The 22,948-nt window shown below is 39.9% G+C and overlaps 1 protein-coding gene across 1 annotated transcript in view; it reads right to left on the reverse strand.

Annotated features, from left to right (window-relative positions):
• Positions 1-22,948, reverse strand: part of TBC1D32 (TBC1 domain family member 32) — a 183,272-nt gene that overhangs the window by 66,747 nt on the left and 93,577 nt on the right. Inside the window, exons 25-28 of the mRNA XM_074948323.1 lie at positions 21,119-21,241; positions 19,026-19,134; positions 17,984-18,077; positions 3,164-3,289 (exon numbers count right to left, since the gene is read on the reverse strand). Of these exons, the coding sequence (XP_074804424.1) occupies positions 3,164-3,289; positions 17,984-18,077; positions 19,026-19,134; positions 21,119-21,241 (452 nt within the window). The remainder of the gene's footprint in view (positions 1-3,163; positions 3,290-17,983; positions 18,078-19,025; positions 19,135-21,118; positions 21,242-22,948) is intronic.

Below are 22,948 nucleotides of genomic sequence, written 5' to 3' on the forward strand. Positions count from 1 at the left end.
CGAATGACACTAGCCCATATCTCTGGTCCCAGACACAACCCTAGGAACCTCCGTCTTTCAATGTCCAATTATGCCCGCTGGATGCTGCAAGCTTATATGAGTTCATCAATTTAACAAAGAAATTGATATGTACCAGACTTGTTATCCCAAGGGAATCTGACACACTTCAAACCAAACGCACTGCTTCAGGTAGAACAAACAAACAAATCTGTTAACTACAAAAATAGATTTTAAGTGATTATAAGTCAAAGCACAACAAGTTAGATTTGGTCAAATGAAATAAAAGCAAAACACATTCTAAGCTGATTTTAACACTTTCAGTGCCCTTACAAATTTAGAAGCTTCTCACCACAGGCTGGCTGGTTGCCCTTCAGCCAGGCTCTCCCCTTTGATCAGCACTTCAGTCACTTAGTGATGGTGTCTGTAGATGGAGGTGGAAGAGCATGGCAAATGTCTCTCCCTCTTATCATTTTGTTTTTTCACTCTTGGCCTCGCCCCCCCCCCCCGGGTCAGGTGAGCATTAACTCATCCTAATCCCTGACTGACCAAGGGAAGGGGGGTGACTCACTCGAGAGTCCAACAGATCCTTTTTTGCTACCAAGGCCAGTGTCCTTTGCTCCTGTGAGGCTGGGCTGGGTTTGTCCCATAAATGCCCTGATGAGGTGCGAACTGCCCCTCTGTTCCTGGAGAGTTTTGCCTGGGCTTTTTTTAAGCCATGGGGACACATTTTCAGCCTCATAACTATATACATGAAATTACAACCTCTAACATCAATGCTCAGTGCATCATGAGCCTTCTGAAGACACCTGACATGACAAACTTTGCATTGGATATCACATAATCATTTTATAAGGATGAATATGGGAGTGCAGGGTGTTCCCCCAAGGCACAAAGTGTCACATTCCCTCTGACGCATTTGGCATTGGCCACTGTTCCAAGACAGGGTACCGGGCTAGATGGACCATTGGTCTAACCCAGTATAGCCACTCTTCTGTTCTTACACAACAGTGAATCCTTTTCTAGTTGACACTGAAGGGTTTTTATGGTCATACCTCCCTTCTTACAATGATGCAGGAGGGTCAGCCACTGGCTGATCCTTAGGTGTTGAGTCATAATTCTCTTATCTGAACAGGGTGTCTGCCACCATATTTTCTCTTCCCTTAATAGGCACAATTTCCATGTCATATTCTTGGACAGTGATGTTCTCAGGTAGCAGTTTGGAACTGGTACCTTTGGTTTGATGCATAGGTGCCGATTTCCCCTCTTTCATGTGGGTGCTCGACCCCGCCTCAGCCCCTGGCTCTGCCCCACTCCACCCCTTCCATGAGGCCCTGGCCCTGCCCCGCCTCTTCCCAGCCCTTCCCCGCACAAATTCCAATCCCTTCCCCAAAGTCCCCACCCCAACTCCGCCCCCTCCCTGCCAATAGTCCAACTCCTTCCCCTAATCCCCGCCCCAGCCCCACCTCTTCCCGGCCTCCTTCCCTGAGCGCGCCACGTTCCCGCTCCTCCCGCTCCCCCCGCCCCACCGAGCATGCTAACGTTGCCAAACAACGGTTTGGTGGCGGCTGGGTAGGAAATTCTGGGAGGTAGGTGGAGGAGTGGGGACGTGGCAAGCTCAGGGGGGGAAGAGGAGGTGGGGTAGGGGGAGCTTGGTTGCTGGTGGGTGCAGAGCACCCACTAATTTTTCCCCCATGGGTGCTCCAGCCCTGGAGCACCCACGGAGTCTGCACCTATGGTTTGATGTATCCCCATCAACAGAGAATGGTTTATCAGGACCCTACTTTTTTTTTTTTTTAAAATAGATGGAGCTTTAACATTTTCACTACCCATACAAATCTAATTAAATGCCTGGAAAGAAACAGACCTCCAGTATATGCATTTTCTAGTTATCAATTCTTTACCAGCAGTTTCTGGGTTAACCCTTCACATATCTCATTGCCCTCTAGTGATATGTCACTGTAGCATTTAGCCATCAAATCAATGAGAGGTGCAATCTTAGAATCCTCCTCAGCACATCACATTGACAATGGCTTGTCTATTGTGATAGGCTTTCAACACGTTTATATGCACAGCCTTTGAAGCAGCCTTGCTATGGGGCCTCTGCACATCATAAGTAACCTCATTAACCCTTTCCAAAATTTCATAAGGTCCCTCTCATGAGTTCTGCATTTTGTGCCCTTTTAACAGTGAGTAACATCAGTACCAAGTCCCCCACATCAAATGAGCATTTACATGCACTGTGGTCATACACCATGCTTTCTGTGCTGCTTGGCTTTTAGTGAGGTTCATTTTAATCATCTCCATCACAGACTTTAAATCCTTCTTAAACCTCTGAACATATTCAGCAGCTGGTCCCCCTTTAGCCTCAGTACCACCACTGCCAGGAGTCTATGATGAAATCCAAGAGACTTTTGACCTTCCTCCCACACAGGACACCACATGGGAGTCCTTGTGGACTCTTGGGGTACTTCCCACTAAGCTAATAACAGCCACTTGCCCTCTTGGTTGCATTTGTTCCCAGCAGCGTTTTTAGAGTCCCATAAAACCTTTCAGCTGAGCCATCTGTCTCTGGGTAATATGGAGTAGATCCACATATTTACCCCACATATTCTCCATAATTCAGTAAATAACTGGGAGATGAAATCTGATCCATAATCTGACAAGGTCTCCTTTGGAAAATCTACTCAGCTGAAAATAGTGCCATCTTCTATATTAGACAGAGCAACTCCCTCTGGGTATCTGTGGGATACACCAAAAATGCTATGTGTAATAGTAATAAAAATGGTACTGAGTGCATTAGTCCACCAGTATTTCCAGTGCTGCAGCATCTTTCCCTGATGTTCTACTTTAAGGTGTGACAAAGTGGTAGCCTTTATATCTGAATGTTAATGTATGACAATGCTAACCTGAGATCACAAGCGAAATACCAATCCCTGTTCTTCCTAAACAGTGTTGTTAAAAGAAATGAAACTTTTCTCATCCGTTTGGTCCTTTTCTAAAATGTATTGGCTGAACCTTGAGAAACAGTAATTTGCTGATAGTAAGGGAAAAAAAATAACCAGAGTCAATGCATAATTAGATACGGTAAAAGCAATTCAGTACTCAGTGAAAATGTGAAAAACAGTTGTTTACCAGTGCCTAATGGGAAAAAATATACACTCACTGGTTCCATTGATGACATCAGGTTTGGCTTTCATGATTTTGCAAAACTGTCTTCTACAGTTTTCAATCCATACTAGCTGTTTATCTGGATTTTTTAAGGATGCCAACAGCTTGTTGAGATCACTATCTAAAATAAAAATGAAACACACATTGTGTTTTTTTATAACACAAATCAGCTTTATCATAGCAACATTTTTTAAAATAAATAGTAAAAAAGCTACAAGCTACAGATAGGCCTGAGGGCTACTACTCCTTAGCTTCACAGGGAATGAGTAGACACTAGTACTGTTCAGAGAGGAACAGGAAACTCAGCTGACTCTTCCATCTCTTTGCTATCATCTTAGCCAGTGTTTGAGCAGCCCTCAAATGCTCTCATGAAAAGAAGATTGTTCAGCACTCCATAAATAACAATCATGTATATCCCAGGCTGGCTGTTCACCATCACATGGGGGAAGTAACTAATCCAACTGTGGAGATAGGAAGCAGGATTTTTTGTGCTTTATCCCAGGTCTTTATACCCACCACATCTGATGGGGGACTCTGGGTCATGTCTCACCTCCAGAATTCCCACGCCACCTCCTACTGAGAATGGGGAAGTGCCTTGATATTGGCATTCATAAGTGCTCCATGTGGCTGCACTTTGTATATTTTTGACAAGTTATTAGTACATGACCTCTCTCTCCTTCCCAGCAGCAACACTGCTACCACAGTTAGGTATCTGTAGTCCAATAGGCCTGAAATGCCTACCTAAAGAACAGGAACTGAATAGATATTCTAATCTACAGCAGCACTACAAACCCCAACATTCAAAAATCAAAAGTCATTTTCCAAAGAATAATGAGGTTGGCTTAAAACTCATGAGGTTTATATTAATTATTATTATTTGGGGTTATTTTTATTTGCCTTCTGTGTTTTTCTGAGTCTTTTACATGCAGTTGGATCACATTTTCAAATCTTTTTGCACAGCCATGAAGGCTAGAAAAGAGAGAAAGAAAATCACAGAACTGCGTGATTCTAGGACCGGGAATTTAAAGAAAAACACCAAATATTGTCAGACTTATGCTATAATTATGAGAGTTGGCAGCATTGATATTGGTTTGTGGAACACTTAACAGTACAACAAGATAAAGCATGTGAGGTGGCACAGGCTGCAATGCCTGTAGTTAAGATGGACTGTCATTTGCTATTATAAAACCCTGTTTTCAGCTCCTAATAACTTTGCCAAACTTTTTGGGCTGAAATTTCACCTGATGGGTATGTGCCCCATGATTAATTTGAAAAAAAAAATCAGTCATTTCTGAGAACGAGATTAGGGAAAAATATATTGTTCTTGCCCACGTTAAAAAGAATTCTTACATTCCTTTCATAGGGAAGCTCTAGCATGTCTGTGCTTTAGCACTAGGGCTTGAAATCTGTGAAACCTTAATTCTCACATTCCTAACTTCTTTGTGTTTGATTTGCAACTTAATGTACCTTTAACATAGATTTTTCCATAGAATATTGGTATATGTTAACTACAATAATAACCAGGTTCAGCTTTCATTATGAATTAATTTTGGCTTTAAAAACAAATCTGTACAATAGTTCACAGATATTTATGTAAGAATTCTTCCTAATGCTAAGAAAGGCAGTTCCAAAGACTGTTCTTTACTGTTCCTTTTGGCTTGTTATTAAAGCCAATTTCCCTCTCTCTACTATACAAAGGGGAGAGAGTCACATTAAAATTAAAACTGACAATTTGTGTCATGACAAAATAAGATTAATTGTGCTCAATCTATGATTAGATTCTTTCAACTGTAAAATGCTGCTTCTCTTTACTTTTTACAAAAAGTTATGGTAAGTTACATCGGTTTTGCCACTTTTTCTACAGTGTAATAGCACAAACTGACAGCACTTCCATATTTCACTAGTAATCAATTATAACTTTGGCTTCAAAAACTGAAGAATTAGAGGGATAAATGTTCCCCACATGAAATATTTACAGCAGAAACTCTGTAAGGGTTAGCCACCTACAGTGTAATCCCAACACTCAAAATTCTATGATTTTTTTCCTTTAAATATGGCATCCTCTGAAAACCTTCAGACCAGGAAACAAAAATTATTTCTTGGGATTTAGGCAGAGTGATAAACAGTAGAAAGCCAGTTTGACACACAACACAGTAAATCTAAGCAAAGCAGCAATTAAAAGAACAATGGATACATACACCTGAGCAAAATAAAGGGGGGAATGATTTCTTCCCATAAGTGCAATTTGTTAAAAGATTGGGTTCTAAATTGAGATGCTGTAACAGCTGTTTACAGATGGTTACACTGACTGCCATTTCAAACATAAGGTCATGTTATAGAAAAATTACCAACTACCACTGGTTGAAAGTTTACTGATGAAACAGCCTGCCTGCTTATCTAGCACCCTGCCAGCCCGCTCTGCTCATGGACTGCTACACTGCCCATCTCCCTAGCTGACTAGCTTGCAGACTGCTGTGCTGTGCTGCTCCCAGCTTCCTTGAGCTGTCTGGGTCATGGTTTATTAGGATCCCCAGCAGCTAGCATGGTGGGATACCGAGTTCCATTGGATCCCCAGCCCTCCAGGAGACCTCCTACCTGGGTCGCCAGCTCCCCAGGCTGCCTGAATCCCTGGACAGCTGGCTCCATGGGCTTCCCAACTGCCTGGGCAACCAGCTCCCCTGGGGGAATCAAGCTGGCAATGGTGTTTTTTGTTTTGTTTTTTTAGTTTCTGATTTGGGAGAATTTTTTTTTTCAATCTAAAATTTTCAAAGATGTGAAACTGTGTTTTCCAGCCAGCTCTATCACCAATCTTATCAAAGTTATTAGAGGCTATTTAAATCCCCGATCATGCCATTAAATGAGCACAGGCGCATGTCTGTATTGAGCCCTGTTGAAGACTATTTGGTTTTTTTTCAGGAGTGCACCCGAGCCTGGACACATCTTACTAAAGGATCAGGGCCTTGATTATCCCCTTTCTAGGTTTTAAAAGTAACTCTTCAGAAATTAAGTCAAGCAATTGCAAGTGACTTTTATCTTTAGGAATCAACAAGCTATCTTGTTTCTTTTAGCAAGAAAATGACCTTTTACAAATTTTCTTATTTTTTACTTCTTAATAAGATCTTAATATTCAAATTTAAATTATCCTACAACAAACACACCTCTTGCAAGTAACCTTATTGCTTTGAACTGAGCGAGAATATTTTCTTTTTGGTTTTCACAGAATTATTACATTGTACATCATTTATTTTAAACCAGTCTCAGGATTTTAACAGTTTACACATTATAAATTGTTTCCCTGTCACTGGGATTTATTTAACCAATTCAGAATAAATCAGAAAAGCTGATTACACTACTTAACTATTAACATTAAGAATTCTTCCAAATTAATTAACAAGGAAATTCTCTTGTTATCTCCAAATAATTAAATCCTCAGTCAATGTCTTTCCTAATAATATGTGCTGACTTTAATAGTTTCTGAATATTTAATGTGAGGCAGGATTATAGGACTTGTAGTTGTTTCTTTCCCCTTTGCTGTAATATATTGCAAAGGCTAGGGTTTAAGATAATTTCAGAACAGTGCAGAAGTATCACTTTACAAGTTAATTAGTTATTTTGCTTTACAAAGTCCTCTGGTGGAATTAAAGTTGGCAACTAAGGATTAGATGTTATGTAGTTACACCCAGATGTACAGACACTCCTTTCTTAACCTGTGTATTATGTAATCTTTTAACATTAGCTTTAATAAAAATTTTAAATCTGAGATTTTTGTTGCAGGAGAACAAAATAAAAGATCAAGGTGAAATCCTGACTCCATTGAAGTCAATGGCATAATTCCCAATGACTTCAACAGAGCTAGGATTTCATCCATTTCACCATCTCTGCTGGTTCCTCCTGATCTCTCAATCTGATCTTTTGTCTCTTATCTCTCTTCACATAGTTACTCAGTCAGTCTCAATGGCTTTTTCAGTAATGTTTTTCCACATTTTTTGTTTTATTCCTGACTCTCACCTACAGTCTTTACAACAATTGGGTCTTCACTGTGCTTAGGTTATGCCTCCCAGTACTCTGCCTCCACTTTATATCCACACAGTCTCTTCACCAGCCACATTCAATCATGCAGATAAAGTTTAGTGCCAAACTCAACCCTGGAACTTCATTCCCCAAAATACTTCATCTGATCCTGCAAAAGCAGCTAGCATCTGGCTTGCTCATGTCTCATATAGCTGATATGCACAAGAAGTATCAGTGGAGTCAATGGACACAGGGCCTTGCACTGTAACTTTTTTTTGGGTGTAACATTTTGCAATTCTATGTCACATGATCAGGGGGGAAAAAAAAAAAGACCAGACTCTAATCAGCATTCCTGTATATAATACCCTTATTGAAGCACAGGTAGAAGTTTCTCTCAGTGCTTGGAAAGAGTCCGTACGCTGGACAAGCACCTTTCTGAAGATACTATCTTGTTCTCCAGAATATCAACTTTTTTTATTTTATTTTTTTTAAAGTAAATCTCCAACTGGAAAGAAAATCTCAAAAATGTGAACAAAGTGTAGCTGATGTAGAGATGCCTACTTGAGTCTGCAGAGGGTCTGGAAAGGTGAATGGCTCTGAGAGGTGTAAATTGCCCCATTTCACCTCATTGAAGTGTTAACTTGGCCAAAGATTATAATTATATGTCAACATTGTAAACTTTCCTTTCTCATGTAATGAAGGACAGATCTGAACAATTCGCTGCGAGTGACGTCTCATTTTGATGCTACAAATGGATGGTGTTTGGGGGATATCCCCCCCACCAAAAATAAAACAGTGAAGGAACGAAACCCAAGGAGGCTAGCATATTCAGGCTCCACCAATTGAAGCCAACCTCTAGGAGCCAAGAGACACACACAATCATGTTTTAATATCTGCATTATGTACTGTGAGAACGGTCTCATTTTGGCACATGGATGGAGTTTATTTTATAGATAGAATTTCAAGGATTATCACGACCTCTTTTCTTTCACCCAGGTTTTTCTTAACAGTTTGTAGTTAAATAGAGAATGTCATTTCTTTCAACCTAGAATGTAAAATATATTTCAGTTGATTCTGTAATAAACCAATGTATCTTGATTTAACTTTTGAATTGTAATCGTTACCTCCAACAGAACTTGTGAGAAAATAGTTAGTTAAGTTTCAGAAGTTGCTAGGCAAGAGTATACTGCCCTAAGGGTATGATCAGTCAGTTAGAACTCCAATTACATAATGCATCTATGATGTGCTCTATTGGTTAAGTGGGTTAATGCTTAATTTCCTGCAGTGCATTTGTATATGTACAGTTTCTCTGAAACTGGTCTGAACCAGAACATTGTAGCTCTCCAAAAGTTAAATTAATCTCTCTCCATAAAAGAAACTACTTTCTAATTCTCCTCCAAACTCTACTATTACTCAGATAGCTTTTGTGTGTAAAGTGTCTTGGCATGAACTGGGGAACATAAATGTCACAAGCCTTTATATCTGATTGCTTTTATTGTGAAAATCTGAATGAGTTTCTATTGCATTCAAGGGACAATAGCAAATTCTCACTGTGATCAATTTAAAACCTGCAAATTCACATGGATAATAACCAAAATAAGAAGCCTAATGGGCAAAGTGTCCAATTTATAATTCACAAGCTACTGAATACAAATCCTATTAAGGCTGTATTTTTTAACTAAAGACTTATACAAGGTTTTTCTCTCAGTGTCAACTGGGTCATCATTTAATTATCTTTATCAGTGTTCTTAAAATGGTGGACAAAGGATGAAAGCAGGGAAGGAAGACCAGGTCTTTGAAGAGAAATGCAGGTGAGAAAAACAATTGTGTCCAGCATTTTGAGCAGGGCACCAGGAAGACAGATGTAGCTGGTAACTGGAGTGAGGGAGGAAAGGAGCAGGACAGCTTAATTATAGGATTGAGGAGTATTAAAGGATGGGTAGAGGAAGGAAGCAGAATCCATGAAGGGCAAGTCCTTGGAGCAGTAGGTGCTCCCCACCCCAAAAGATGAAGGAAAAGCTCTAGATAGAGGGAGAGTAAAGCTCAGGGAACAAGGGCTGAGGAGGTGTATGGGTAAAAGGTTCTGAGCGGAGAAACGGTTGGGAACAGGGTCTGAAGAGGTCTGTTGTGGGGATTCTAGGCTTTGGGAGGCAGAAAAAGAAGGAAGCTTTGGGAACAGGGGCTGATGAGGTCAGTGTACATGGAGGGTCCTGAGCTGTGGGATTGCTGCTCTAGGAACTTCATGAACTCTGTATGGCTGGATTTCCAGTCTTGCTCAGGTCCTGAACTATACTTGAGGCCTAAGCTCCCACCTTGCACAGTTCCTTAGCTAGTGAGGAGAAAGTGGCAGTGGGGTCTTTCAAGCAATAGAGGAGCAAATGTTACTGTAAACAACATGAGGATATTGTGTACTCACAATGGAAAAACAGAAAAGTTGGGAGAAGAGGTGGTCCACGCAATTCTAAATAGAAAAGAAGTTTCAAAGAGATAACCTTCTCATGGAGAAACTATTTACACTCAAGAAAGTTTGAGACCCCCTGATCTTTATCATCAAAACACACTGCTCTTGAAGATTAGACAACAATACATCTATTAAATGTAATTTTGCGTGACAAGAAATGCAAAATGCAAATTAAAAGCATAAATCACGATAAGTTAATTTCATTAATATAATTTTGCTTTGAATAACCTATGGTATTGTTAATACCACAGGTAAAGAAATCTCACTTATTTTTAATATGATATTGCCCCTAAACAACAAGAGGACTGTGTGTATCATTCTTTGAAGGGCACTAACCACTTACCCCTTAGCAGTTCTACTCCAAATTATATTACTGAAATATAATTGAACGTTTAAGGTAAAAGAAAAGTAACAGGGTATCTTGCTACAGTGTAAACAGGTGGAATTTACATCATTTATTTCCTCATGCAAATAATGACCTTCCTAAGTCATTTGAAGTTTCATCATACATTATGTTTCAAATTCACACTAACAAAAGAGACACACACTCTATTATTGGCCAGTGCTTCAGCCTGTAGGTCTCCAGCTCTTAGCTGTGATAATTCATGCAAATAAATCAAATCGTATGACTTTATTTTCCACATACCCTTTCCTAACAAAAGACACATGGACAAACGCCTAGCACCTGCCAGAACAGAGTAGCTTCTTGGAAAGTTTTAAGCAGAGATGGGTGATATTTCTGCCTGCATCACAAGAACCTCATTTTCAATCCAGTGAACAAAGATGACTGGTTGCCATGAAGGGCTCATCATTAAGAGAAAGGGTTCTCTTCCTTTATATTCCCCATTTATTGAAAGGATATGTTCTGAAGTCACAAGCCAGGTTAAAGCCACTGGAAATTGGTTTTTGACTATAATCTTTCCATGCAAAGCTACAGGTCCAAGATGGCATGAAAATGTTTTCACTTTTCACAGAATGCACATGTATTTATTTTTAACAGCTTCACAACAGCTACAAATGAGTTCAGGGTGACAAGGCTTGAATATTGTAATTCCCTTTTAGTAGGGCTTCCATCAGCATTTTCACCTTGCAGTAAATACTGAGTTCAAATGTACACCTGCTGAGTAGCTGTGATAACGTTACACACATCCTGCATTCTTTGATGGCTGTCTATAAAGTGACAGAGTGACTTTAAATTGTCTTTAGTGGTCTATAAACTCTTACAACAGGGGAGAAACCTAACTATGTTTGAGAACTCCTCTGTGAATCTGACAGGTATCTACATTCTGACACTACCCACAATAGCTTTGCAGATGATTTGTTTTTACTGTACCAACAACAAAATGCAGAACTTGCTCCCCTGGACATCCATCCATTTTAGCTTATTCTGCACTGTAGAATGGTATCTCATAACTTTACTTTTTCAGGCACCTTCAGCTTTAAATAATTTTGAATCCCCACATTCCTTTAAAATATCATCAAATTGTTTGGCTTTTAAAATAGTTTATCTAGTTTTCTTATATTTGTTTTACAAAATTATTAGTCACAATTTCTTTAAAATGGTTGTGAGCACCTATGCAAGGGGGGAAAGTGGTGATATATGAGTAAGTACAGTATTATTACCGTTATCAATAGTTACTGGATGTCAAGAACCTTGACATCTAAAATGTGTCTGATGTGATACAGGGCTTGCTATGCTAAGTAATGAATGAGCTCAGTGAGTATGGCAGACAAATTTCATATAAGTGGATGAATCACAGAAATAATAACCTATTTGAATCATTCTGAAAACTGTTATTTTAAAAGGAATCTATTTTCCATTTTTTGGTGTTTTTACTCCCAGAAGGCACAAGCTTGTCCTTAAGAAGAGAGTTATGAACTAGAAATTCACTTAATGTGTACCGCTCATTCAAAGGATTTATAAACTCATACCTGAGAGTTGACAGCTGGGATTCAGTGACCCCAATGGAATTCCATTAAACTTATTCTATTTATTTATTTATTAAGTACATACATAAATAAATAAAATATCACTGCATTCCTCATCCCAGAACTTTCACTGTCTTGCACCCATGCAAAACATATTTATTTTAACAAGTAAACAGCATCAGGCTGCTGTCTGCAACTCATAACAATGCCATCCTTGGAATGTGCATGTGCATGACAAGAATGGTCAGCAGCGCTCCCTGTATTATAGGCTTCAGGCCAAAGCACTAACAGGAGTTCCTGATGCACCACAGGTTTCTCCAACAAAAGAAGAACAGGAGCCACTGCTCTGTTTCTTCCAGTGGGGAAAAAGGGACTATCTGCCCTTGAGGTTCTTGCCAGAGGGGACAGCGAAAAGGAGACACTGGTCCAGGCTTCTTTCTCTTCTCCAAAGGGGTGGAGAGAGAAGTGGCACAGACCATCACTGAACTACAAGCGAGGTGAGAAAACAAAAATTCTGCACTCTTGGCTGACAGGTAATAACATTTCTCTGCCCCTTTGGGGCTAGAAGCACAGGTGTGTGTGTGGGGTGTGTGTGTGCCAAACTGTCCTAGAGGCTCCAGAATGGCTTCATTAATGGGGAGAGCTATTCTGTTGGGTCTGGGAGCATGCAGGATGCCCACAAGTTTGTGCTGGGAGTCTTGGATCTCATTAAAAGGAATCCAAAGCTCTCCAGCAACTCTGCAGAGAAGGTCCTGGAATTTCCTGAAGTGCTTTGGGGTGAGGTGGGGATGTAGAAGTCGCCACTTTGTCTGGGGATAACAATGCTAGTCTTGCAGGTTCTGGCCAAACCGCTGGATCTGGAGCTTTATGTTCCTCCTCCTCTGTCAGGCCTGGGGACAGATCTGAGCATTCCCTTTGTGGGAGAGGAGACAAGAAGTGACTCCCTGGCATATTTGGATTGACTCTGTAGGAGGGTACTCTTCCCAAGGCCTCCAATATGGCCAGTTGGAGGGGTCAATAGGTGGTCGCGGGGGGCCCCTATGGCATTAGGTACCAGCAGCTCCGAGATAGATGAGGCGGAGGTTGGTCTCAAACCAGTGCAGGTCTTTTTGGTAGTAGAGGACATGTAGGGTAAGGGAAGAATGTTTCATTGGATGGTTCAGAATCTCCCAATGAGGAGAAGGCTGATTCTGGTTCCAGTGGCAATACCATTGGTGCTGTTGAAAGGAAGGTGTATTCTGTGTATTGGCCAGGTGATCAGCTTCTTCCAGCAGTCAGTTCTCTCAGAGATTATATTATCCGTCTGGAAATGGAGGGCCCCAGTGGAGAAGGGGATTCTAGATTCGGAAGAGCAAAATGTCTTGCAGGGTGGCCAATGTGAGAGGGGTTCTGCTTGTCCAGACCATTGGAGCCGGCAAGAAGGGTGGTATCTGAAGTTGGCAGTGATTGGAATCTGTTGGTGCTGACGGATCCTGGGGTTTGGGAGGAGCTGGGGATAACAGTACTGACAGAACATGGGCTTGTGCTTTCTGGTCATGCATCTGGAACGTAGTATGTCCTAAGTCCTCCTGGGCTGAGTTGATGGGATTTTTTACAGATGAGTCCAATTTCTTTGAAGTGGATTTAGAGGAAAATTCATGGTTATGAGAGTGCTTTCTAGCTTCTCAACAAGACCCCACCTTGTGGTCTATGGGGGAATTCTCCGACACCAGAGTTGGACTTCACAGCAGGAGGCCTGCTTCTTGCTTAATCAGGCCAAACCATCGCCACTGGGAGCTGCAGGTGAGGACGGTCAATGTAAACACTGTCTCGAGGCCCGCCAGCGGATTACCCTGATGGGCTGCAGATTGCGCACCACTGCCTTATAATCACTTAAAATCTATCTTTTGTAGGTAATAAACTTGTTTTATTTTGTCTAAAACCAGTCTGTGGAAATCATAACTTGGGGCAGAAAGCTGTGTATATTCCTCTCCACATTGAGGGAGGGGGCAAATTTCGTAAGCTTACTCTGTACAGTTCTCTGTGCAGCACAAGACGATATAATTTTGGGTTTACACTCCAGAGGGGAGTGTGTGCCTTAGGAACTGGGAGGTACCTTAGCTGAGCCTTCCCATGCAGAGCTGATTTCAGCCTGTGTGTGTGTTGCTGCAGCTAGGTGTGCCCCTACCTGTTTGTGAGCTGGTAAAGTATAGTGTGACGCCTGGGGGAGGGCTTGGCAGGCTGCACAGCAGAGCAGTGTAAATGGAGCCTAGGCTGGCGGGTTAGGTGGGCTCAGTGGTATCTCAGTTCCAGGAGGCACCCCTAGAGGCGGAACCTGTCACAGTATTTACAGAGACAAAGTTCCTACTCTTCTTAAAATCCAGATTGGGCCCAAAATATTTGCTGGTCAGTTCTAATTTGTGCTCATCAAGGACTCTTCCATTTGACCTCAAGCTAGAGAAAGGGGAGAAGTGGATCTGCTATCATAGTAATCTTTGTCCACCTGCTCATGGGCTGGAGAGAAGACGACCCTGTCTAAAGTCTGCCATAACATTTGAGCAGCCTTGCAAAACAAATGTTTGCCATTTCCAACACCCACTCCATAAATATAACCTATTTTTGTTTCAACCTTAGAAACTGGCTTACATCAGTTTATGTTTTCAAAGCGAACACAATAAAAAAGGGGGTGGTGCTAGAATCGATCTTAAAAATACAAAATTGAGATTCTTATCAACTCCTACATTACCTAGATTGGGGAGGAATGAAGAGGGGTGGGGGTTGCACAGCTGCAGACTATGGTTTCCAAAAGCCAACTTCTGCTATAACAAAATCTCAGGTCAGGAAATGAAGAAAGCAGTATCCATGGCCACCTCTTCCCATTTTAGCCGAAAGGAATTCTACACTTTTATATATTAGAATTCCCATCAGTGTTAGTTATGTATCATAAGCCATAAAATCAAGGGAAGAAACCTATACCATGTGAGTTATGCAATTATTTTGCTTAGTCTAATTTCTGAGTATTCACAATTTGAATATTTATGAATGACCAAGAGAGAAAGAATTATTTGCTGAATAAATTTACAAATAATTTCTCATCATGAATACATCGGAGTATGTTGAGATCTGCTCACAGACAAACGAACAGGCAAATTCCACATGAGAAATTACCGTATATATATCATTCATTAGACTGTTCGTTTATAAGCCGACCCCCCAAGATGGATAGGTAAAAATAGTAAAAACTGTATGACCCTTTCATAAGCTGACCCTATATTTCAGAGGTTGGCAAACTTTGGCTTCTGGCCCATCACAGTAAGCTGCTGGCAGGTCGGGACGTTTTGTTTATCTGGAGCGTTCACAGGCACGGAGCCCCTCAGCTCCCAGTGGCGCGGTTTGGTGTTCCCAGCCAATGAGAGCTGCAGGAAGTGGCGCCACTTCCTGCAGCTCCCATTGGCTGCGAATGGCAAACCGTGGCCACTGGGAGCTGAGGGGGCTCTGTGCCTGCAGATGCTCCATGTAAACAAAATGTCCCAACCCACCAGCGGCTTACCCTGATGGGCTGGGAGCCAAAGTTTGCCAACCCCTGCCATATTTTAAAAGCTGGCGTCACACGAAACACTCAAAAGTTTTGCTAGAATTATTTTAATGTAATCTAAAGAAAAACCTGTTGTTGATATAATAATAACTGAACAAATATGTATTCACCTTCAAAATTACAGTCAATATTTAAACCCAGTAAATCAATATTTAAAACAAGTAACTTAGAACAATATGAGACTTTAAAAAGTTTTAAAATCCTTCAAAGTCTGAATCAGTCTCTGATTCACCAAATAGTTCATTAAACTCAGCTTCAGTCACAGCTGCACCTGCATTGTAATCGTAGATGTCGGCAGTTTCGTCTTCAGACTCAGATTCCTTCTCATCATCAGCCTCTGTTGTGTCATCATCAAATATGGCATCATCTTCTGATCCGTCAAGTGCATTGCTGATACAGCATTTCCTAAATGATTTTTCTATCATTTCAGAGGGAATGGACACCCACGCGTCCTTGATCCACTGGGCAACCAGACTGATTTCGGGCTTTATAAGATTCCCGCCTTTTGTCAACTTCACCATGCCTGAGCACATCCATTCAGACCACATTTTGCGAAGCCTGTCTTTAAAGGGTTTGTTCAGGCAGACATCAAGCGGTTGTAGAACTGAAGTTAAGCCTCCAGGTATTACAGCCAAAGTAGTTTTCATATTTTTGGCCACATTTTTCACCTCATCCGTCTTGTGTGCCCTGAACATGTCTCAAATGATCATAGCAGGTTTCTTGAAAAGTGCTCCTGGTCTCTTATTCCACACTTTTTCCAGCCATTCAATAGTCCGACTTTCATCCATCCACCCCTTTTCGTGTGCACCAGCAGGAAATTTCATGTTTTTAGGCAAGGTTTTTCTTTTAAAAATAACAACAGGAGGGAGCTTTGATCCATTTGCCAAACATGATAAAACCACCGTAAAATGGATTTTTTCATGGCCAGTGGTTTTAATTAAAACTGTTTTTTCACTAACACCAGTTACTGTTCTGTTGCTCGGGAGATTGAATGTCATTGGTGTTTCATCCATATTTCCTATTTGTGACAGTTCAAATGCATATTCCTTTCGATATTTTATAATAAACCTTTGGAAAGATTCGATTTTTTCTTCCAGATCTCTCAGCAGCTTTTGCGCTATCTTTGTTCACTGAAGAAGACAGAGACTATGACGGTTCATGAAGCAAGTACACCAACCTGCTGATATGACAAACATTGATGGCTTTACTGACTTGTATTTGTCATCTTTCGACATTTGCAGAGCACACAGACGACTTCCAGTGCCAGTGACAACGTACCCATTTTGTTGACATTCAACAACCCAATTACTGAGATCTTTCTCCTGCTCAGGAAACCAAGTGCACCTCGTTGGACATTTTTTCTTGCTTCTTGGCATGTCTTTTAGTGTTGTTTTATTTTTTCGACATTCTCTTATTTGCTTCTCATTGATACAGATTTCACGAGCAGCAGCAGCACAATTGTTGTTTGCTTCTGCATATTCAACAACTTTAAGTTTGAACGCTGCGTGATAAGCAGACCTTTTTCTTTTGATTTCACCGTTGTTCATTTTAAATACTAGTATGAAAATAGATTATTATTATTATTGTAGTTATAGATTTTGTAGGACTTTATATAGGAATGTCACCTTCTTTATCACTGTCAAATTATTATTTTTCTTTGTTTATTTCAAAGCAGCCCTGTAGATTGGCATGTCTGTGGGGATAACAGGCTATTTCAATTTTATTAGCGATTCCATCAATTCTGCATGTTATATTTTCACATTGGCTCGAGACTTATGAGGTCCATTGGTAGAAACGCATGAAGAGATCAAATTACACAGTAGCGGTGCTATAGTACTATCATTCATTGTATTTTTCTGATTGTCTTGTAAGGCATAGCATTTTGTAAAACGCATGGGTCAAATGTCATGCAGATCTGCAGCACTGCTCTTTTAGTATTCCTTTCAAACCAATCTAGTCCACTAAACAAAGCCTTTGCAACTTTAAAAGGCTGCAGTATTGACATCAATAAATGGGTCGGCAAACTTTGGCTCCCGGCCTGTCAGGGTAAGCCGCTGATGGGTCGGGATGTTTTGCTTACCTGGAGCGTCTCACCGTTCCCAGCCAATGGGAGCTGCAGGAAGTGGCGCATCAGTTCCCGCAGCTCCCATTGGCTGGGAACGGTGAACAGCGGCCACAGGGAACTGAGGGGCTCCATACCTGCAGATGCTCCAGGTAAACAAAACGACAATGTATTAGATATTCACTTCAATAATTTCATAGAGTTTAAAATCATGAAATTTTGGTGTAGACCCGTTTATAAGCTGATCCCCGCTCTTTGATGCGTCACTTTTTCATTCACCAAGTTCTAGTGTACTGTGTGCTCAATATAAAACCTTAAAATAGTTTCTGTATATACTTTGTCTAGATGAATCTACAATAGACTACTCACTTTGCATATATTCCACACTAATTCTCAATGCAAGAACCAACTGTTATAAACACTGTCTATTTCACACACTACCAAGCTCTGAAAACAGAGACCTAAATAAAAAAAACAGTACACAAGAAATCCTATAGCTTAAGCATATTGTTTTACTCCAGCTGCCAGACAAGATGATATGTTGATGTCTCATGTGTCTCCCACATGAGATTAGCCAAAAGGGTAATCTTGACGTTTGCACAAGAAATGGATTACTAAACAGAGCAACACAACTACAAAAAAATTAACCCATTTGGCCACAAATGGTTCCAATAATATAAATCCCAGGCTATTTATAAGATTTCATTCTGAGAAAAGAATGAAAATAAACTGACATAAGATGTTTGTTTGGCATCTGAACTATTAATATATTTAGTACCTTGTCTAAAATCAGCTTTCCTAGGAGCTTCTGAAAGATAGCACCTTGGCAAGGGGTAGGATGAAAACATTGGCCAGGGATATGGATCAGTGCCCTAGAAAAAAGAACCAGAACAAAGTGATATTAGGAGGTAAATTAATAGCAGTTTACCCAACTCGTCCACAGGTAAAGTTTGCTTATTGTATAATTAATCTCCAACAGATTTGTCAGAATTATTGACACTACAGTTTAATTGTATAATTTTCTATAATTAAAAGAAAAAGTAATACAAAATCCAGTACGTATATGAGCCAGAAGGTTTAACCAACTTGCTCTGGTAACTATTGTTAACAATTTTGAATTTAATATTTTTTCATTGAAAGGAAAATTATAGCTTTCAAAAGAAATACTGTATTTCCAATTTTATATATTGATCTAGTTGTCTTTTCTGTGCTGACAGTAATTTCCATCTTCTCCTTATGAGTGACAGTCAGTAGAAAACCATAGCACTTAACAAAAGAACCTGCTTAATAAATACTGCACTGTTAGAATACTGATGAGAGATACAAGTATTTGATAGTGCAGATGAAAAGCAAGCAGGGTAAAATCATAGGCATATATTTGAGATGGCAGTTCCAGCTTGGCCAACGGAGCCTTGCATGGGGGGCAAATTCCGTACCTGCCCAAGGCTTGCAGTTTCGGGGGGAACGCACCCCCCATGTCCCTCCCAAACTATGCCCATAGGTAAAAAACCATCTGATAAAAGGAAGATGTTACAGATAGAAATCTATTAAAGAATTTAAAAAATCACTCCCACAGTTAGAGAAACAGATTTTTAATTAAAAAAAAAAAAGATATTACCTGAGCACTTAGTAGCCCACTGACACTAGAAATAACATCTTTGCTAAGCAAATCTCTTTTCCTGCAATGGAAAACGTTAACACTCTTGATGTGCAGACAGTTGTCTTTTGATGCTAAATAATATTTATATTGTGAATTAGCAGTAGGAATACTTAAGACCTAGAACCAGCACAAGAACAATTGTTAAACTTTTCCCTCTAACCTTATTTAGTACTCTTTGAGGCAAAATCCGTTCCACTGGTCCTCCTGTAAGATTTATCCTAACAAGAACATGGTTTCTCTCTACCGATAGGCCATCAATTATAAAATTTCTGAAAAAACAAAACAAACTTGATTTACCATTGAGTGCTGCTCTTAGAAAATATGCAAGGATGCTAATAATTCTAGGGACACACTATAATTATAGAGCTAGATTGTGACTAGGACTACATACTTGTGTAAGGAAAAATCTACATAATAAGATTCCAGGATCGTCACTCTAAGCCTAGAATGTCTGTTGAGTCAGACTGAAGCATCAGCTACAAGCATGGTTGAGAGCTCTTTTTGTTCAGAATATCCCAAGGTTCAATCATCGCTGGGCTCTGCAGTTCATGTCTTTTTTTTTTTTTAAAGTTCTCAGCCATTTTGACTTTATGAATTATACCTACATGACAGAAAGATATGTATCTATTCCTTGCCAAGAGCCCCACATCATTGTGATATTAGAGGTAACTCAATAAATCACCACCTTAAAGCTAATTTGCATGCAACAATTTCATTGGCTGTATGTGGGAGATTGCACAGATGGTGGATTACTTGTCCCAACTGCCATACGTAAAGCACCCACCCACACAACAACAAAACCAGCATTCACTATAACCCCAAACACACATAACCCCTCATGACAGTATACACCCCTCATTTGCAACTCATACACATCAAACACAAATCTCCCAGCACAGCCCTCCTGAGACAAATCAACACAACCAGCAAACAGGATAACACCAAATACACACATAGGACTGCACTGTACACCCCACCCTGCAGTGCACACAATTCTCTTTCACCACCCACAAAAATCAGCAGAAAACTACCAGCCAACACACATTCCCCAGCCCTCAGACATACTTACCATAAAACCATAAACCTGAGTAGCAAAGTCATTCTGACTTCACGAATTACACCCGTGCCACAGCATGGGCTTTCAGCTACTAGTAGGGCAGTAAAAACAACTCTCACATCCCTAAGATGGCTAAAGGAACCTGGGGTCTTAGGCATGTAGCAATAAGTAGGCTCTGCATGCCTACTTCCCACCTGAGGCAGATGAGAAGTGGGTGGGTTGGGATGGAGAATTTGGGGGACCCTTAGTTACACCTGCTAATTCAGTGGCTAGAGCACCTGAGCCCAAGTGGGGGGTTTAAAATTTGCTGCTGACATAGGCCAGAAGCAAATTACTACTCCACGAGCAAAGAAAAGCGTGGAGGGCATAGTGATTCAGACCTTACATGTCACTCCTTGCTCAAGACTGTGCCTAAAGTCACAATCTAACCCAAAGTAAATTTGTTTTAGAAAGGAAAAGCACTTTCACTTTTCATATACAGAGTCTGCTATAAGAACAGTGTGTAGCCATTATTTAGAAAGATAATAGACCCAATCCTCACTTGGTATAAATCAGCAATATACACCAGCTGAGGATCTAGGCTGTACTATTAGAGTCTCAGGTCTATACCGATCACATTTGTAAACACCGTGACAAATTCTTAATGTGCAACATACTGAGAGAGCTAAAGAACAAACTGACTTCTAATTTCACGCTATGCTGTGTGGGGCTGCACTGCAGGCCTCTCTTTAAGGAGAACGTGGTCTATTTACACAGGATAATTTTACTTTTGTAATTAGCAATTAGAAGTCATAAGAGGAAGAGAGAGAGCTGAGGTTACAAAGAGGAAAATTCAAGGTATATTTATTTGTACATCAGACCTTTATAAGGGTCCTTTAATAACACAACTTGACCATCACATTTACATCTGAAAATGTTGTGCCTACTATTATTACAAGTAGCCTTTAGGATTACTGTATATTAAAGAGACTAAAGACAAAATATTTCTCTTTTTTTTCAGTTTGTTAATTTTGCATTTTTTTATTATTAAAGATTAAGGCCTCAATCTTGCAAGCATGCATTTAAATAATTTTACATATGTTAGGAGTCTAGTTTATTTCAATTGGAGTATTTATATGAATAAAGCTATTCAAATGTGTAAGTACTTGCTGGACTGAGTCTAAAATAACATCATATTTATATTGGTCATTTCTTACCCAGGTCCTTCAGAAGTTTCTATGATGTTCTCCTTCTGGGCATTTAGAAGCACTTGTGATACTTTATATTGAGACTCTAAAAGTAGAAGTGTATCTAGATCACAGCACAGCACACTTAACAACCTGTAGAAGAACACACATTGAAATTACAGCATGATTTAGGAATCTGTTAATACAGACTAAGGCAGACCAGAATAAACATGAGATCTCAAAGTAAAAAAAAAGTGCTTTAAGACGAAAGGTGCTGGAACTAGGAGTGCTGGGGGAGCGGCAGCACTCCCTGGTTTGAAGTGGTTTCCGTCATTGACAGGGTTTACAGTTTTGTTTTAATGGCTTTCAGCACCCTCATTCTAAAAAATGTTCCAGTAACTATGCTTTAAGAAACCCAGACAGAACTAAGAGACAAAGTACTGCTTTGTATCCTGTTAGTAGACATTCTGCTTGCTCGGGGTTATGCAACTAGAGACTAGCTCCCAATAGATTTTTAATTTATAATGAACAACTGTAAAAAAACATTCACAAACATATGCTGGTCAGCTTAGTCTGCTGACTGCACCTCACAGAAAACAAACATGATGTGGAATTAATAAAACAACCAATACTCTGAAACGTCAAGAAATGATACAACACTAACTAAATTGCTGATGTAACTTCTAATTAAGTTCTGTTGAAAAAGTCAAGATAAAAAAACCACAAATTTATATTCCCTACTGTAAGTACTCTACTGTTTAGTCAAATTTGATGCAAAGATCAAAGGCAACAAAAGATTTAGCATGCAATTAAAACAATGCATCTCTTATTTTTTATATCAGAACATTTTGGTAGGTAAAGGTAATAATCTCCAGAACACATGACAGCAAGCTAAATACAATTTTATTTTACATCATCAGGCCAAATTCACAATGATAATGCTCTCTTTCTAGCTTGACGTTACCTGTTGTAGAATCTGAGGTATCACCAGGTTAATATATGAAGTACTGAAATTGTAAACTTTTTTGTATTTTTTGCATAAATCTGGTTACTGTAAATCACATAAAAATTATTTAATCGAAAGTGCCCTATTTATGGAAAAATATATCAGTAAAATTCTTGTTGCTGCTTTCATTCTTTTATCGTAGAAGTAAAACACATCATGAATAACATCTGATTAGCATTACATTTTCCATTCACATAATATCTGCTGTAACCTAGGGAATACATATTACTTGACATTTGTATCTGTTAGTCAGCGTTCTCAATGTTTCTATTGAAAACAGGAAAAATTCCGGAGCCATACTCACAATAATTTAATACCTGCATATTCAAGTGATCATAACTAAGGAATGCATAACCAAAATGACTATTTTTAACTCAGGTCTGCTTAATTTACATCCTGTTTAAATTGTATTTCTATTTATTTTCTATTAACTTGTGCCTATCTATGAGACCAGAGGTTCATTCTTAGCACTTTTCCAAAGCACAAAAGCAGCAACATCTGGACTGTAATATTTCATGTGTTTAAAATAGCCAAGTTAGAAAAAGAACACTTCAACTGTTATAAAGATGTTGAGCTGAATTTAGTCCAGAATGGACAGTGGCTTTCACCGACATATAACCTAACTGAACTCCCCATTAGAGAAAAATCTACCAGGAACGGAGTTTGATAGTATACATCAATCATAACAGCCCCGCTTGTGGGCAGGAGAGAGTAACAGTCCATTAAGTGGGCAGATCTGGCCCAGGAAAGAGAATGGCATTGTGCTGATTCAGAACATCCCATGAGTAATCTCCGCTGCGGCATTCATCCGGAACTTGGCTATATTACAAAAGATTAGCCATTAAAAGGATCAA

Source organism: Natator depressus, chromosome 3 (genome assembly GCF_965152275.1).
Source record: "Natator depressus isolate rNatDep1 chromosome 3, rNatDep2.hap1, whole genome shotgun sequence".
Classification (NCBI taxonomy): domain Eukaryota; kingdom Metazoa; phylum Chordata; order Testudines; family Cheloniidae; genus Natator; species Natator depressus.